Below are 13,883 nucleotides of genomic sequence, written 5' to 3' on the forward strand. Positions count from 1 at the left end.
TAGCATGGTTAGGTGTTTGTTGACTGGTGAAAAAGTATAAGAAAGTAGCAGCGCACCTTTCCCAAACATGCCACATGATGTGAGGGATCCTACAGGTCTTTTTTAACGGTTACAGAATGTATCAAAGTTTCATAGTTATTTAGGGAATTGTTCAAATCACTAACCCCAAGTAAGCAATTGTAATAAAGATTCTTGCTTAGCAACAACACTAATGATTGTGTCTCAATGAGATTACACTTAATGAATTTACAACAGCAGTAAAGATTTTTAATTGCAATGCCATGATACATTGTTTTATAACTTGTAAGTTCAATGGTTATATTACAGTAAGGAGAAATAAATACAGAATCCTTATGATATTCAGTGAGTCACAGTCCCTCTGTATGACATTGAGTCTGACCTACTGTACGTATTATTACACTGCTGCTGTTTTCTTGGCGAGGAATAACCTATACCTATGAATATCAGAATGACAATATTTTTCCTCCTCTCAGTTGGTCTTCCCTCTTTTGCATGTGGCTGTTTGATCAGTCTTTTCCTGCTGGAAGCAGGAGGTGGATCAACACTCTTCAGCGCTCACTCCTGTGGCTTTTTTTAATTTTCACCTTAGCTCAGGCCAGACAGAACAATACCTTGCCTAAGAGAAGAACAGTGGGCGGGTGTTATTCTTTTTACAAAATGTACAGAGACAGGGAGACAAAAATGACAGGGCAAATGCTGAAATTATATTGAAATATAGATCAACTGGTGGGTCGCATTGAAATACCAACAACAAAACGGAATTCTAAATGTTTTTCTAAAGGCCCGTTCACACCAAGGACGATAACTATAAAGATAACGATAAAGATATAATTCTAAAAATCGTTCTCCATATTAAAGAATAACAGAGTTCACACCACAACTATAACGATAAAGATATGAGGAACGATATCGTTGGGATCACTTTCAGAACGATTTTTTTCCAGCTGTCGAACGATAAAACACTGACAGCCAATCAAAATCCATTCTAGCCAATCAGAATCCATTCTAATTTAAAGGTCTCGCGCATTTAAAATGGATCTGGATCATCCGGGCGCGCGCATGCTTAGAATAAAAAGACCGTTATCGGTCGCTGCGTGGACACATATATAGTTATCTTTATCGTTATCTTTATAGTTATCGTCCTTGGTGTGAACGGGCCTTTAGTCAAGACTTTTATTTTGAAAGACACATTTAATTTATTCAACACATATTATCAAACACATAATAATATTATGTGTAACGTGTAATAATATATAATATAATAATATGTCTTTTTTTTTTTTTTTTACTTTACTTTATAGGATTGTTCATTACTTTATAATGGGAAAATATTAGGGAACCAGGTGCTTGTTTATTTACTAATACAACAAGGAATATGGAGAGGCCATTAAACAACATTCTTATGAAAAAAATAGCTTAAAAAGAAAGAAAAAAGTCACTAGATTTTTGTTGACTATCTTTTGAAAAATGTACTTGTATATATTATTAAAAGCTGCATCAGCTGGTTATTATGAAAGTTTTTTTTTTTTTACACACTACTGGTCCCCGTTTTGCAGAATGACCCAGTTCATGATAATCAAATTTTTCATGTTGTAAGCTGCAGCAATTTGGTTTCCCTCTGGGCAAGAATAAGCTCCTGACTCACATATAATTCTTTATAATGGTCTAAAGACTGAGACAATCACACATTTCCAGCTCTGCAAACAAGACCGCAGTCATTCCTGTAAGCACAATGATTCCCGCTTGCACCATATATATATATATAGCTAGTTAGACTCATGCAGTGCCAGCATGCTTTTTCTCCTGAGAGTTATAGCTCATGCAGGGTTTCAATAACTCTGAATTGCTGAAGGAAAACAAACTTCCATCTTCAGTGGGCTGTGTTTGCCTTTGCAAAAGTCTTCACTGATGTTAAGGGGTTTTTGGTGACTGCCTTGCTGAGCGGTTGCTAAGGTGTCCTAATAAGTTGTTAGAATGTTGCTATGCAGTTGCTAGGTGGCCCAAAAATCTCAATGATTGTGGTCTCTAGACTCAACTCCCTTCTTCAAAGTAATGATTTTCTAGGTGAAAATGATCCCAACTGCTCAGAAAAGCAATATCACACCTCTTCTCAACAAGTTTTATGATTTGAGGTTTCATTTCTTTTTGCAGCACAAACAGTTGGAGTGTATGTTACTGCTCAAAATTTGTAGGGTCAGTAATTTTTTTTTTGCATTAAATACTTTTAAATTGTTGCAAAAACATTCTAATTAATGTTGTTCTTTTGAACTTTCTATTTATCAAAGAATTCTGAGAAAAATGTATAACAGTTCCACAAAAATATTAAGCAGCACAACTGTTTTCAACATTGATAATAATCAGAAATGTTTCTTGAGCAGCAAATCATCATATTAGAATGATTTCTGAAGGATCATGTGACACTGAAGACTGGAGCAATGATGCTGAAAATTCAGCTTTGCATCACAAGAACAAATTACATTTTAAAATAAATTACAATAGAAAGCAGTTATTATAAATTCTAATAATATTTCATAGTATTACTGTTTTACTGTATTTTTTATCAAATAAATGCATCTTTGGTGAGCATATAGGCGACTTCTTTCAAAAACACTAAAAAATAACTTCTGAACAACATTTTGAACGATAAGTGTGCATATCAAAATTGCACACATAATAAAAACAAGATTATTTGATCTTACCTTATAAATCTCACTTAATTGTGATATATTTAAAATTTTATATCTTAAGTCATATTGCTTCTTAACTAAATATATTTTGTTTAGAATGTTTAGATATTTGTACTGGAAAACAAGACAAAAAAATTCCTCCTCCGTGACCTTTCCTCCCATTTCTCCCCTACAGACAGATCGACAGTATGACGCCCATCAGGCCCACCGTTCCTCAAAGCCGCCCAAGGACTCCTACCTGGTGGAGCAGGTGTTCAGCCCACACCACTTCCCTCCCGCGGTCAAGTCTCACGTGAAGGGCAGTCCTCTCTATACGGACCTACGCCTGACCGGCCTTGCCGATGCCAAACGTTCTCAGCCCTCCTGGACCATTGAAGAGTACAAACGCAACTCAGGAGACAAGAACAAGCTCAGCGCCTTGGACCTGCAGGTGAGAGCCGACCTCAGGGGCTTTGCATTGTGATTGCAACTGTGCCAATATTGTTGATTTTTCAGTGTTTTTTGAGGCTTTGATGTATGCTGTGTGTGGCAATTTGTGGGATTAGCTTTAAAGGCTGGGGCACATGGGAATGGAGGCTTCGATTTTTCCTCAATCAATGCTTCTCTGCCAAATGCCGCCGGTGTGTGTCTTAAGGTCATCAGTGCAGTAGGTGACCTTGTGCGCTGTGAAATATAATTGATCCTTATTTAAATCACTCACTGTTGACAGTCAGGGACACAGTGCAATTACTGCATTTCCTTGGGTTCATTTCAGTGCCAACATAAAATGCTGTTCGCAACCGAATTCTGGATTCTAACGTTTTTCTGCATGAAACTGGGTGTTCAGTAGGATGGACTTGATTGCATTGTAAAAAAGTAGTGATATCTGATTCGTGAACAAGTCATTCTTTTGATTTGAATTATTTCAATGAATCAGTTGATCCAGTTTATACAACTTGGACAATCTTTTAATGGTTGATTCTTGGTTGATTCTTGAGTCAACAACTTCTCGAATCCGAGAAGTGTTTAATTTTTTATTGTATTAATTTGATTAATACAAACAAACAACAATTGGTGAATAATGGAGATTAAATTATTGCATATTCAAATAAGGTTTTTTATGAGCGGATTCATGGCTGCAACAAAATGACAAGAAATTACAATAAAGATATTTTATTAAAGGGATAGTTTACCCCAAAATTTACTCATGTCGTTCCAAACCCATGAGACGTTCGCTCTTCTTTGGAACACAAATAAAGATGTTTTTGATGAAATCTGAGAGCTTTCTGTCCCTCCATACGCATTTTGACAAAAAAATTCATAAAGAGATCGTAAAACTAATCCATTTGAATTGAGCGGTTCCAAAATTTTCTGAAGAGACACGATCACTTTATATGAACAGATTGAATTCACATATAAACATTCATTAATTCTCACATCAGTTGAGGTAAACAGAAGCTCAAGCTTGATCACTTGAAGTGCAAGAACCAATGAGGTTCATTCTCGTGTTACGCAGCACGATTGAGCTTCAGCAAGAACCAATGAGGTTCATTCTCGTGTTACGTAGCACATTTGAGCTTCAGCAAGAACCATGAGGTTCATTCTCATGTTACGCAGCATGTTTGAGCTTTAGCAAGAACCATGAGGTTCATTCTCATGTTACGCAGCACATTTGAGCTTCAGCAAGAACAATGATGTTCATTCTCATGTTACGCAGCACGTTTGACCTTCAGCAAGAACCAATGAGGTTCATTCTCGTGTTACGTAGCACGTTTGAGCTTCAGCAAGAACAATGAGGTTCATTCTCGTGTTACGTAGCACGTTTGACCTTCAGCAAGAACCAATGAGGTTCATTCTCATGTTACGTAGCACGTTTGAGCTTCAGCAAGAACAATGAGGTTCATTCTCGTGTTACGCAGCACGTTTGAGCTTCAGCAAGAACAATCAGGTTCATTCTCATGTTACGCAGCACGTTTGAGCTTCAGCAAGAACCAATGAGGTTCATTCTCGTGTTACGTAACACGTTTGAGCTTCAGCAAGAACAATGAGGTTCATTCTCGTGTTACGTAGCACGTTTGACCTTCAGCAAGAACCAATGAGGTTCATTCTCATGTTACGTAGCACGTTTGAGCTTCAGCAAGAACAATGAGGTTCATTCTCGTGTTACGTAGCACATTTGAGCTTCAGCAAGAACAATGAGGTTCATTCTCATGTTACGCAGCATGTTTGACCTTCAGCAAGAACCAATGAGGTTCATTCTCGTGTTACACAGCACGTTTGAGCTTCAGCAAGAACCAATGAGGTTCATTCTCGTGTTACACAGCACGTTTGAGCTTCAGCAAGAACCAATGAGGTTCATTCTCATGTTACGCAGCACTTTTGAGCTTCAGTAAGAACCAATGAGGTTCATTCTCATGTTACGTAGCACGTTTGAGCTTTAGCAAGAACCAATGAGGTTCATTCTCGTGTTACGCAGCACGTTTGAGCTTCAGTAAGAACCAATGAGGTTCATTCTCATGTTACGTAGCACGTTTGAGCTTCAGCAAGAACAATGAGGTTCATTCTCGTGTTACGTAACACGTTTGAGCTTCAGCAAGAACCAATGAGGTTCATTCTCGTGTTACGCAACACGTTTGAGCTTCAGTAAGAACCAATGAGGTTCATTCTCATGTTACGTAGCACGTTTGAGCTTCAGCAAGAACAATGAGGTTCATTCTCGTGTTACGTAACACGTTTGAGCTTCAGCAAGAACCAATGAGGTTCATTCTCGTGTTACGCAACACGTTTGAGCTTCAGTAAGAACCAATGAGGTTCATTCTCATGTTACGTAGCACGTTTGAGCTTCAGCAAGAACAATGAGGTTCATTCTCGTGTTACGTAACACGTTTGAGCTTCAGCAAGAACCAATGAGGTTCATTCTCGTGTTACGCAGCACGTTTGAGCTTCAGCAAGAACCAGTGAGGTTCATTCTCGTGTTACGCAGCACGTTTGAGCTTCAGTAAGAACAATGAGGTTCATTCTCATGTTACGCAGCACGTTTGAGCTTCAGTAAGAACCAATGAGGTTCATTCTCATGTTACGTAGCACGTTTGAGCTTCAGCAAGAACAATGAGGTTCATTCTCGTGTTACGTAACACGTTTGAGCTTCAGCAAGAACAATGAGGTTCATTCTCGTGTTACGCAGCACGTTTGACCTTCAGTAAGAACCAGTGAGGTTCATTCTCGTGTTACGCAGCACGTTTGAGCTTCAGCAAGAACCAATGAGGTTCATTCTCATGTTACGCAGCACGTTTGAGCTTCAGTAAGAACCAGTGAGGTTCATTCTCGTGTCCCGCCATGTTGTCACTGTCACGTGACCTACCAGCGTCAGTTGTGTTGCCTCACTTCTATTCATAAATCACCTTCTGTGGCCTTTCAGGATAGTAAAATGTGCACTTCAGAATCTCACTGGAAGTAGTAGGTCATTTGGTTACTTTTCGAATACTATGTATTAGAGTACTATGTACACTACTTTTGGCGTACTGTTTTTCGCATAGTATATAGTAGGGAAGTATTTGATTTCGGACGCAGCTTCATAAATTAAGGCGTTTTAAGTGTTTTTCACACTAAGCAATGTCCTGCTGTTTTAGTGATTAAAATACTGCAGCAGGTGCGGTATGTGGCTTGGATCACACGTGCCCAAAACTTGCAATTTGTTGACATATTTTTGTTTTTCTTCTTTTGATATGGAAAATTGACAGGCCTGTGCTGCAGGTTTATGGATGTTTTGCCCTACAGGTCTTATGACTGAAAACGTCTCGGGTTACGTATGTAACCCTCGTTCCCCGAGTAGGGAACGAGACGCTGCATCGATACTCGATACTTTGGGGAATGCCTTCGGCATGAAGCGTCTGAAGTCAACTATGGAACTATTCCAATCTTGATTGGTGCAACGTCACCCGTGACGTCGCATGTGACGGTGATCCGGAAGCTACAAAAGGGTCACAGGAACCAGGAAATGTTAGCTTCTAATTGGTCAAAGCAAGTCGTTCTCAGGGGCGCGAAAAGTGTGGCCGAGGGATGCAGCGTCTCGTTCCCTACTCAGGGAACGAGGGTTACATACGTAACCCGAGACGTTCCCTTTCGTAAAGGGAACTCCCGCTGCATCGATACTCGATACTTTGGGGAACGAATACCCACGCCGCCACACTGAGAGTAAAAACGCCCTGGTATAAAGCATCTGGTACACTCACGGACGATAGAATGAGTAGAGGGCAGATCCAAACTAGCTTGTCATAAGATTTGGTGCAAGAAGGGGAGGTCTTGAGCCGGAGGCTCGACTGACCTCATGGCTGGGAGCCCCAGACAGTAGAAAATATTAGATGAGAGGTGAAGGCAGAAGCGCACCTTGTACTTCAAATATGAGTGGTTTTAGATAACCAACTGTACTCTTAATAAAGGGAATAGCTCCTAACCCTTGATGCATAACTAGATGGACTGACTCCTCTCAGCCTGAGTCCTAATGTAGGAACCTCAAAGGCTATGACCTTGACCATCCGACACATGCGATGGAGGATGGAATACCTGAAGAATCTTAACATTGCCTACAAGTACCTCAGTACAGGGCAAAAATAACGTTGAGTGGCTCCCACGCTAGCAAGTAAGAGGGGGCACGACCACCACTCTTCCAGAGAGTAAGACGAGCAGGAAGCAGACTCAATAGATTCTCCTATATATACTTATATCTCAAATATATATTCGTATACCTCACCCACAGGACATGATGGGTGCCAGGGATAACCCATCAGCCTGATGCCAATAGGCTGGAAGAAAAGGATTCATCCTCCAATCTACAGGAACATGGAGTTTCAGTGGGAACGTCCTTTCGAGAACACCCTTAGAGGCTTGCGGAGGGCACTGAGGCCGCCACAGAGGCCCTAAGCATGAACAGGAGATCCCGTTAGAGAGCGGGATGGAACACCAGTACTGAAGCCAGTGGGCAGTAATAAACTGGGTTCAATGCCCTCCCTAACTTAATTGTTTAGTTCCTAGTAGAGTGGGGTTCTAGTATGGATGTCCTGACCACCTCGGTGGAAAGGGCAACCTAATTATGGGTGGGACCCCCTCAGGGGCCAGACCCATAGTCTCCATAACTCTGGTCGGGGATGAAATAATATACCATCAGCCTGAGACAGAAGATCTCTCCTAATAGGAATTTTCCATGGAGGACTCTCCAAGAGACTAATAAGGTCCGAAAACCAAATTTGGGCCGGCCAGTACGGAGCTACAAGGAGTAGTCTCACTCCGTACCTCCTGACCCTTTCTAGAACCCCAGGGAGCAGAGCGATCGGGGGAAAAGTGTACAGATGTGACCTCAGCCACATCTGTACCGTGGCATCCAAGCCCAAAGGAGCTGGATGTGAGAGAGAGTACCAGAGCGGGCAATGAGAGTTCTCATGAGAAGCGAACAGGTCAACCTCCGCCCGGCCAAACTCTCTCCATATAAGCTCAACCACTTCAGGGTGGAGCCGCCATTCCCCGGGCCTCGGCCCCTGCCTCGACAGGATGTCTGCTCCCATATTTTCAACCCCAGGAATATAAATAGATCTGACAGAGAGAAATTTGTCCTGGGACCAAAGAAGAATTTGATGCGCCAGTCTACAAAGAGGGCGAGATCTCAAACCTCCTTGGCGGTTGATATAAGAGACCACTGACATATTGTCTGTCCTAACAAGAACATGATGGCCTCTGAGGTCTACAAGGAAGTGCCTCAGGGCAAAAAAAATACAGCCAACATCTCCAAGCGATTAATATACAATGTGAGATGATGGTCCTTCCAAGTACCTCGGGTGTAACGGCCCTCCATAACCGCACCCCAGCCCGTGAGGGACGCATCCGTGGTCAGAGTTTTTCTCTCACATGGTGCTCCCAAAACCGGGCCCTGAGACAGGAACCATGGTTTCTTCCATACGACAAGAGAACGAAGGCATCTGCGCGTAACTCTGATCGTACGAAAAGGGTTTCCCAGAGGAGAAAATCCCTTGTTCCTGAGCCACCACTGCAAAGCCCTCATATGGAGCAGACCAAAGGGTACTACCGTGGAAGCTGCAGCCATAAGACCCAAAACTCTTTGAAAGTGTTTGACAGTGATAGCCTGGCCTAACCTAATACTCTTCATTGTGTTTAAGATAGTATTTATACAAGCAGGAGACAATTGTGCCCGCATTGACTAAGTCCCACTCTACTCCCAGGGACGTAGTCCTCTGAAGAGGAGTTAAGGAACTTTTCTTCACATTGAGTCTCAACCCCACGCACCTCAGATGGCGCAAAACAACATCTCGATGTTGAATTGCTAGTTCTTTTTGACTGAGCCAAAATGAGCCAGTCATCTATAAGATACGGACCCCCTGAAGTCTCAATGGAGCAAGGGCCGTGTCCATACATTTAGTGAAGGTGCGAGGGGATAAGGCTAGGCCGACTGGAAGAGTCCAGAACTGATGCGCTTTTCCCCCCAAAAGCGGATCTCGGAAACTTCCTGTGATGGGGTTAGAAGGGAAAGAGGAGTTAAGGAGCTTGTGGATCTATCAAGACAGACCAGTCCTCGGAGCTGGTCTGACTGACAGTCGGTAACTTGAATCTGAACCCCCTCGGAGGTTGATCCAGTACCCTGAGATCCAAAATAAGGCCTAACTCCCCCCCTCATAGGAACTATGAAGTGCCAGCTGTAGAACCTGGGCTCCCGTAAACCAAGGAAGAGCCCACTTTGAGGTTTCCTGTGTTAAGAGGGACTAGACTTCCTGTTCCAAAAACCGACCCTGCTCTGGGCTGGCCGACATGTGAACCACCCTTAGTAGATAATATTTGTATATTAACTCCACTGTAAGCAGGACCCCCTAGGCTGTATTTTGAAGACCCCTCGGGGTGTCTAAATATGCCATTATGGGGACCAGTCCCTCGAGACTGGCCTCGGCTATAAATTTCCAAATGGCTTCGGTGACCTGAAGCAGCTAACTGGCAGGAACTAACCGAAATATGCTCTCTACAGACCTCCTGAGAGGCGGCGAACTCGACAGTGCCGCAACGTCTTCGGGCAGATACTGCGATTTGTGTTCGCTGGAAGCCGATGTGTCCCGAAGCGCCATCGGCGGCGGGAAGCGAACATCGATTTCCTAAGGGCTGCATAAGGGGGCTAGACTACTGTACTCGCTCTCCTGGGGGAACGCCCATAAGGGTCTGCGTGTTACGACAAGACCTCTTAGTTGAAGCCGTCTTAGCCCGAGAGACAGTCCTCAGACCTGTCTTCGGTATGGAGAGCTTCGTGCGAGAATGTTTCCTCTGGCCCCAAGCCTTATACGGGGGGGCACAAGAGGGAACCCTCTCAAAATATGAGGAGCTGGCGGCTGTCCCATGAGGCTACCCCCTGGCAGCAACCCCATGAGACCTGGACTGACAACTGGGGATAGCTGATTGTCGCTCTGTCTCCTGAAGCCTCTCGACAACGGTTCTTGCCGCGTCACCAAAGAGGCCAGAAGGTGAAAGTGGAGCATCGAGAAGGAAAGCCCTGTCTTTCTCCCCGATCCACAAGCGATTAAGCCATAAATGTCTCTCTGAGACGACTAGTGCTGCCACGGCCAATAGCACGGGCCGTCTCTTTAATAATATGGAGAGATAAGTCAGCTACTCTACGAAATTCAGTAATATAGAGTGAGACCTCCCAGTTATAGTCCACCTGCTTGAGGAGGTCAGCCGGGTATGCCTGTAATAACCCCATCGTGTGTGGGCATGCACCAGCTCGACCACCGCCATATATGCTTTCCCTAACAAATTCGATGTACGAGATTTGGAGGGAAGTGTCTGAGCTATCAGGGGTGACGCAATGTCGGGGAGAAAATATTTCGCAAAATATTCCTCAACCCGAGCCATCACCTAATAACCATTTTCATTAGATTCCCTAATGGATGAGTAAATATATACATGGGGGAAAATAATTGAGATGAAAATGGATTTTTCCACGATCTTGATACCTCAGTATGGAGATCAGTGAAAAAGGGAAGGCTCTGACACGGAGATTGTGACTGGGTCTGCAGGAAGCGCTCATTCATTTTATTTTTCTTAGTCGCTTCCTGCTTATTATATGGCCATTTAACATTTAATTTAACCACTGCCCTGATTACAACCTCCAGCAACTCCTCACTAACGGAAATATGGGGTGGCGAATCCCCATATCCACGTGATTTAGTGTTAATAGATAATATCTATCTCCTCGGAGACAGATAAATCAAACGCTGTGTCTTTAACACGGTCGGAAGAAGCCGCAGCGCGGGCTTCCGAACCGTGCGCGAGACCAGTGGAGCTGGTTAATAAACACTGAGAAAGGGTCGCAACCGTCTCAGTATCATATGCCAGCCCCACGTGCGAATCACATGCATACAAGCGGCGCGCTGCCTCAACAGACGCGGGACCTGATGCACTGGAAACGCGAGCCTGATCTAACTGATCGAACAGGCTCAAACGGGAGCGAAGCTTTTTCATTGAAAACAGTTTGCACAGACAGCGCCCTCGAGCACCGCCCGTGCATGCTCCACTCCCAGACAAACTACACAAAGCGTGTGTGTGTCATCCTCGCTTAAATAACGTGGGCAAGGGGACGCACACTGCCTGAATAGCTTCTCTTTTTTCGCCATAAATAATACTCTTTTCACGAAATAGAACAGACAAGATGACATAGAGCGCTTGCTGAAGACCAGAAGCTAACATTTCCTGGTTCCTGTGACCCTTTTGTAGCTTCCGGATCACCGTCACATGCGACGTCACGGGTGACGTTGCACCAATCAAGATTGGAATAGTTCCATAGTTGACTTCAGACGCTTCATGCCGAAGGCATTCCCCAAAGTATCGAGTATCGATGCAGCGGGAGTTCCCTTTACGAAAGGGAACTAAGTATTTTTTTATTAACTTTATGAAGATTCATTGCTACAACAAATTAAAATTGTGGCATAAGACATTGCAATAAGGATTCTTATTAATGGAACTGAAGAAAAGCAAATCATTTGCGTACATACAACTTGGAACGTTTTAGAGAGAATGAGAGGCATGTAATATGCCATGATGAGACGTAAAAAAGAATCACTGAATTGTTTTTTGAATCAGTTGGTTGACATGAACAAAAGACTCAAAAAACGAATCATAGTTCCCATAAAAGTAAAAAGTTACATACGGAAATAAACAAGAACAAGTGCTTGAAAGTTGAAAAAATAAGTGGCTTTGTATTTAAATTTTCGTTTTTTTTGCAAAGACCAGGAATATGGATTAAGAAAGTAAAAAGGGTCCATTTTTATTCATGTTGATTTTAAAACCTTCTGTTGTGCACATTTTAGATTAAGGCTTATGGTTGTCTGTTTCAGACGATGTTTATCTGTCTTCATCTCTAGACATAATCGCATTGTATTGATAGAGGAGGGCTCACAATAAAAAGGCTTTAGTGTAGGAGAAAATTGATGAGTATTGATTTTGAATGGATAAAAGCAAATGATGGCTTTAAAACTAGCTGTTCTTGTTCTGTGTGTGTGTGTGTGAGAACAAAATAAGAAAGATGGAACAGAAAAGTAAATTGCTGACTTCTTCAGAGGCTTGTGCAATGGCTGCAGCAGGATGTGAAATGTGCCCTACATCTTTGCATCAAATCTGTGTTACATGTTCACCCCAGTGCATAGACAACTGGCTAGAACCAGGGGTGGTGTCTCTTTCTTTTTGCCCATTTGCAACCACAGCATGAGAGGAGAAGAAAACAGACAGAAAATGTCAAAAAGACAGAACACAGCTCAAGCAATGCCACGTACCAGTGATTCTTAGTGACCCAGCACAGCACATTCGAACCTTGACAAAGCAACGGGTTTTTTGGATTTGTGCAGCAAGCATGCAATTGTACAAAAAATATATCATGAGGTGATTAAAATGATTTGCAATGATTGGCATTTTCAATCAGCCATTTCTTTTTATCTGCCATACTTTTTTTCTGTTGATCTTGTCACCTGATATTATTTAAATTGCTGTTTTTTGTTTTGTTTACTACATTATGGTTTTAGTTTGTTTGTGCAATGTTTGCCGTATATTGTTACAAGCACAAAAACATTTATCAAATAGATTTTTGTCATCTGATTTCAAATTGGATCTGAATCTGACCTGCATCAAAAACAAATTATTTTACCTATTAGGGTGCTTTCACACGAGCACTTTTGGTGCGTACCCGGGTTAAATTGATGTCAGAGTTCAGTTCGTTTGGATGAGGTGAGCGCGGTTTTCTGAACTTGAGTGCGCACTCGAGAATGGTCTGTGGAACGGTTCATGTGAACTCTGGTATGATTTGCTGCTGATATGAACGCATATGAACTCTAGAGAGGAGCATTTTTCTAAATATATGTAGGGGAGGGAGGATCAGTCGAACCAACTGTCACACCCTTCTTCTTTGTTTCTTCTTAATTTATTTATGAGCTGTATGGGAAGCCGCAAAAAAGTTTGAGTGTGTGTTAAAATGGACCATCTATTGAAAAGAGAAAGAGTCCTGTGAACGGTCCATTAGGTGACTTAAAGTAGAAATTCTGTTGTCATAGCAATTACTGAGAGGGAGATTTATAAGACAATTAATCATGTGTTTCTCACAGGAGAGTTGTGTACTGCATTATTTCCAAACTAACATTAGTGTTTATTCCCTGGAACTTTACAAGCCAGCTTATGGTGTAATTATTCTCTAGATCACTGATTGTGTTTCGAGAAAATAGACAATGTTAACTTGATTAACATTTATCATTAATATTTAATGGTACTTTTAATGTTGAGCCTTGAATTTATTATCTCTATAATGTCATTATATTTTAATTATATTTAAATGTAAAGGCTTTTTCTGCCTGTAATGTTTTAATATCAAAGGATCAGGTAGCAATTGCACATTAGCAGTCGACTACAAGAAACAAAAGAACAAATTTCATCACCTTTAAAACACATGATTGGTATTTCCCTTCACTATGAAATTGTAAAGGTTTATTTTTTTTCACAAGAGAAAATCCGATTATCTTTCTCGTTTACAGCTGGTATTGATATAAGATTACTATTGGAGATAGAAACGGCTAATACCTGCGTGAATTTGTATACTTGCTCAGTGTAGTGGAGGAAAGTGTCATCAGTGACAGCGTCCTGCTGCTTGTCATTGCTGAAATTAAT

At 42.0% G+C, this 13,883-nt stretch overlaps 1 protein-coding gene across 1 annotated transcript in view; it reads left to right on the forward strand.

Moving 5' to 3' along the window:
• Positions 1 to 13,883, forward strand: part of minar1 (membrane integral NOTCH2 associated receptor 1) — a gene marked incomplete at both ends in the record, with an annotated part of 31,290 nt that overhangs the window by 6,046 nt on the left and 11,361 nt on the right. The window contains one exon of the mRNA XM_081352615.1: positions 2,884 to 3,138. Within this exon, the coding sequence (XP_081208741.1) occupies positions 2,884 to 3,138 (255 nt within the window). The remainder of the gene's footprint in view (positions 1 to 2,883; positions 3,139 to 13,883) is intronic.

This window comes from Scardinius erythrophthalmus, assembly GCF_964197995.2.
Source record: "Scardinius erythrophthalmus genome assembly, chromosome: 2".
In the NCBI taxonomy this organism is placed as follows: Eukaryota; Metazoa; Chordata; class Actinopteri; order Cypriniformes; family Leuciscidae; genus Scardinius; species Scardinius erythrophthalmus.